The 5,325-nt window shown below is 38.3% G+C and overlaps 1 protein-coding gene across 1 annotated transcript; it reads right to left on the reverse strand.

Moving 5' to 3' along the window:
• Nucleotides 1-2,847: 2,847 nt before the first annotated feature.
• On the reverse strand, nt 2,848-3,912 carry LOC104585652 (uncharacterized). The gene has a single exon (XM_088901311.1). The coding sequence runs from the start codon at nt 3,910-3,912 to the stop codon at nt 2,848-2,850; it is 1,065 nt and encodes a 354-aa protein (XP_088757437.1).
• Nucleotides 3,913-5,325: the final 1,413 nt, after the last annotated feature.

Below are 5,325 nucleotides of genomic sequence, written 5' to 3' on the forward strand. Positions count from 1 at the left end.
AAGGTCCAATCCATCGAGAATGCAACTTACCAGGAAAAAGTTTAAGTCTAGAATGAAAAAGAAGAACTTTCTGACCAACAGAAATTTTTCCTCGAAATCATTGTCATGAAAAACTTGTCTTTTCCTTGTAGATTCGCGAACTCTCATAGGCATCATTGCGAATCTCTTCAAGCTCTTGCAATTGCATCTTTCTTAGTTCTCCCGCCTCATCCATGTGCATGTTGCATTGCTTAACCTCCCAATATGCTCTATGTTCTAATTCAACAGGGAGATGACATGGTTTACCAAATATCAAGCGGTAAGGAGACATACCTATAGGAGTTTTATAAGCCGTGTGATAAGCCCATAGTGCATCGTCGAGTCTCAAACTCCAATCCTTTCTATTTGGATTGACCGTCTTCTCAAGTATAGACTTGATCTCCCTATTGGATACCTCAGCTTGTCCACTTGTTTGTGGATGATGTGTGGTGGAAATTCAATGGGTGATGTTGTATTTCTTAAATAGAGCCTCTACCACCCGGTTACAAAAATGAGTGCCTCGGTCACTTATTATTGCTTTTGACATACCAAACCTGGAAAAGATATGGGACTTGACAAAATCTACAACAACTTTAGCATGGTCAGTCTAGGTAGCCTTAGCTTCTACCCACTTTGAAACATAATCCACAGCTAGTAAAATGTAAACATTACCAAAAGAAGAAGGAAACGGGCCCATAAAATCTATACCCCATACATCAAATATTTCACATACAAGTATAGGAGTAAGCGGCATTTGATCTCTATGACTTAAATTGCCCGTCTTTTGGCATTGTTCACATGCTTTGCAAAACACATATGAATCACGAAACAGAGTAGGCCAAAACAATCCACATTCTAGCACTTTGTGTTGTTCTTTTGGAACCGAAATGGCCTCCACAAGCATATGAGTAACAAAATTGAAGAATGGAAGGGATTTCGGTTTCAGACACACACCTTCGAATAATTTGGTCAGAGCAGTGTTTCCACAAATATGGGTCATCCCAAACGTAGTATTTAGCATCACTCTTTACCTTATCTTTTTGGGCTCTTGATAAATCTCTTGGTATTGTTTTAGTAACTAAATAGTTAACAATGTCAGCGTACCATGGAGTTTCTCCTTGAATTGTAAAAAGATGTTCATCCGGGAAATCGTCTTTCAAGGGTGTTGCTTCTTCACTTGTGGTCAGTCCACTAAGATGATCTGCAACCAAATTTTCTACACCCTTCTTGTCGCGAATTTCTAAATTAAATTCTTGTAGCAAAAGAATCCAGCGGATGAGCCTTGGTTTTGCTTCCTTCTTGGTTAGCAAATACTTTAGAGCTGCATGGTCAGAATAAACAATCACTTTAGTACCCAATAAATATGGACAGAATTTTTCTGAAGCAAAAACTATAGTTAAAAGTTCTTTTTCCGTTGTTGAATAATTGCATTGAGAATTATCAAGGGTTCTTAAAGCATAGTATATTGCATGAGCAGCTCTTCCAACTCTTTGTCCAAGAATGGCACCAACAGCGTAATTGCTTGCATCACACATAATTTCGAAAGGGAGACTCCAATTCGGTGGTTGGATAACTGGGGCTGAGGTCAACAATTCCTTTAGCCTATCAAATGCCACCTTACATGCTTCATCAAAATCAAATGCCATATCTTTTTGGAGTAAACTGCATAGGGGATGAGTTATCTTTGAAAAGTCCTTAATAAACCATCGATAAAATCCTGCATGTCTAAGAAAAGAACGAACTTCCCGCACACTTGTGGGATAAGGTAAGGATTTAATAACATCTATCTTGGCTTTATCAACTTCAATTCCCTTAGAAGAAACTACATGTCCCAAAATGATGCCCTGATCAACCATGAAATGACATTTTTCATAATTCAAAACAATGTTCTTTTCTATGCATCTTTTAAGCACTTTTGTAAGGTTGGATAGACACGAATCAAAAGAATCACCATAGACCGTGAAATCATCCATAAATACCTCTATGATGTTCTCCACATAATTTGAAAATATACTAACCATACATCTTTGAAACGTGGCGGGAGCATTGCAAAGACCGAATGGCATGCGTCGGTAAGAAAATATACCAAATGGGCATGTGAAGGTAGTCTTTTCCTGGTCTTCTAGTGCAACTGGAATTTTATGAAAACCTGAATAACCATCAAGACAACAATAGTGAGATTTACCAACTAATCTTTCAAGCATTTGATCGATAAAAGGAAGCGGGAAGTGATCTTTTATAGTTAATGAATTTAGCTTCCTATAATCTATACAAACCCACCACCCATTTTGAACTCGGGTGGGCACTAACTCACCGTCTCGATTCTCAACCACCGTTATACCTGTTTTCTTTGGAACCACCTGCACTGGACTTACCCACTTACTATCCGAAATTGGATAAATTATTCCGACATCTAGAAGTTTTAAAACTTCTTTCTTTACCACTTCCATCATAGGTGGGTTTAACCAGCGTTGAGCTCCTACTACAGGTTTAGAATCTTCCTCCAATAGTATTTTGTGCATGCATGTAGATGGACTTATCCCCTTGATATCAGCTATAGTCCATCCAATCGCCTTTTTGCACTCCTTGAGCACTCGAATCAGCTTTTCTTCTTCTAAAGCATTAAGTTTGGAAGAGATTATTACAGAAAGTGTCTCCCCCTCTCCTAGGAACATATACTTTAGATGATTCGGCAATGATTTCAGCTCCAATTGTGGTGCCTGCACAATAGATGGAAGGAGTTTTGTGTGAGATGGAGGCAAGCTAATAAAAAACACATTATGAGTTGTAGGTGTAAGAGATTCCAGCTCAAAAGTTGTGTCTTGTTATTCAAAATTGTTGTAATTCTTTACGATCAAAATCGTTGTTAAGTGCAGAATGTACATCACTAGTATATCTCATAGCATCATAGATATTAAAATTGACAATCTCACCATCAAATTCCATGGTTAGTGTCCCCTTATGCACATCGATTTTAGTCTTAGATGTCTTAAGAAATGGTCTTCCCAACAAAATTGGAGTTGAATTAGAAGAATTGTCTTCTTGTATATCAATCACATAAAAATTAGCAGGAAAGACCAAATCATTGACTTGAACTAACACGTCCTCCAAAACCCCCTTTGGATATGTAGTTGATCGATCGGCAAGTTGTAGAATCACACCTGTTTCTTTCAATGGTCCAAGATTCAAACTTGTGTAAATAGAATGGGGCATGACATTTATTGAAGCTCCTAAATCTAACATTGCTCTTTCAATCTTATCGTTTCCTATCTTACAAGGGATAATAAACATACCTGGATCCTTGCATTTAGGAGGTAATTTCTTTTGGAGGATTGCTGAAACATTCTCCCCTATATGGACTTTCTCATCACCTTTCAGCTTTTTCTTAGCAGTACATAACTCCTTGAGAAATTTAGCATAGTGAGGTACTTGCTTAATTGCATCAAGGAGGAGAATATTTACCTCAACCTTACGAAATATCTCAAGAATATCCTTCTCTTGCTCTCCTTTCTTGGATTTTGCAAATCGACTAGGAAAATGTGGAGTTGTCACTATGGCTTGGGGTTGTTTGCTGCTTGGATCTTTCAGCTGTGTGTCTTGAGTTTGGGGTGGTAATGCTTCCTTTTTTATTTCTTCTTCAATTGCACGCTTGGGTACTTCATTACTAGGCTTTTTTAGCTCTTTTTTGCTTCTTAAAGTAATTGCACTAGCATTCTGCTTGGGGTTGACTACGGTTTGTGAGGGTAATTTTCCTGATCCTTGAGATTCCAACTGACTCATAGCAGTCGCCAATTGACTCACCTGATTTTCCAAGTTTTGGATGCTTGTCCTTGTCTCTTGTTGAAATTGTTGTGTGTTAGTGGCGAGTGCTTTAATAATTTCATCTAAAGACATACCTGGTTTAGAAGATTAGTGTTGTGGAGCCAGTTGTCTAGCTTGATATTGTTGTTGGAAACCAAAGGGCTTGGCTCCATAGCTAAGATTAGGATGATCCCTCCATCCTAAATTGTAAGTATTTGAATAGGGATCGTATCTCCTTTGTGGGAATCCTCCAACAACATTGGCTTGTTCATAGGGTTCATCTTGAAGTGTAGGGCACATGTCGGTTGGATTTCCCGTAGTATAACAAATGCCACAAATCTTCACTTGTTGTATGTGACCCACAACCAATTTTTCCACAAGAGAAGTGAGAGTATCTAATCGTTGATCAATGGGAGAAGTACTTACCTCATTAACTCTCCTTGGAATGGAATCTTGTCTATTGCTAAACTGTTGTGCATTGGCAGCCATGTTTGAAATTAATTCCCTTGCTTGAGTAGGAGTTTTATTTACCAACACACCTTCACTTGCAGCATCGATTATACTCCTGTCTATTGGCAATAATCCTTCATAAAAATATTGGATAAGGAGTTGATCAGGAATCTGATGTTGAGGACAACTTGCACAAAGTTGTTTGAATCTCTTCCAATACTCATAAAGAGTTTCTCCATTGAACTGTCTTATCCCGCAAATATCCTTCCTGATGTTAGCAACTCGTGAAGCAAGGAAGAATTTCTTAAGAAATTGCTTCTTTATCTCATTTTATGTAGTAATAGAACCGGAAGGTAGGTAGTAAAGCCAATCCTTAGCTTTGTCAGCTAATGAGAAGGGAAAGGCACGCAACTTGATTTGCTCTTCGGTAACACCTTGAGGTTTCATGCTTAAACATACTACATGAAATTCCTTTAAATGTTTGTGGGGATCTTCACCTGAAAGTCCACAAAAAGTAGGAAGTAAGTGAATAAGACCAGATTTTAATTCAAAAGGTACTGTTAGTTCTGCATATTCAATGCAGAGGGGTTGTTGATTCAGATCTGGTGCAGCTAACTCTCTAAGAGTTCTTTCATCGACATTGGCCATGATTTCTTCTTCAGAATTGCTAGATGAATCGACGAGGTCTGTTGCCAAATTCGCTCCGGGAGATGGGGGCGATGTTGATTAGCTACGACGTTGCTTGGCTTCTTTCCTCAACCGACGAACTATGTTCTCAATTTCGGGATCGTATTGAAGTTCACCTATACGAGAAGAACGAGGCATTAACCAAACAAAAGGAAATAAATCTTATTAAAGACACCAATCCCCGACAACGGCACCAAAATTTGATGGGTGTCGAATCCAACAAAAATAAAAGTCCTGCTCGAAATAGATACTTTTGTATATAGCGATGAGCAAGGTCGTATCCACAGGGATTGGGTTGATTTATTTCCAAGAAAAACAGTAAAACGAAATGGGGAGTTGTAAAAAGGAATTCAAATAAAATAAAAATTA

Source organism: Nelumbo nucifera, chromosome 1, assembly GCF_055504915.1.
Source record: "Nelumbo nucifera cultivar China Antique chromosome 1, China Antique-T2T, whole genome shotgun sequence".
Lineage (NCBI taxonomy): Eukaryota > Viridiplantae > Streptophyta > Magnoliopsida > Proteales > Nelumbonaceae > Nelumbo > Nelumbo nucifera.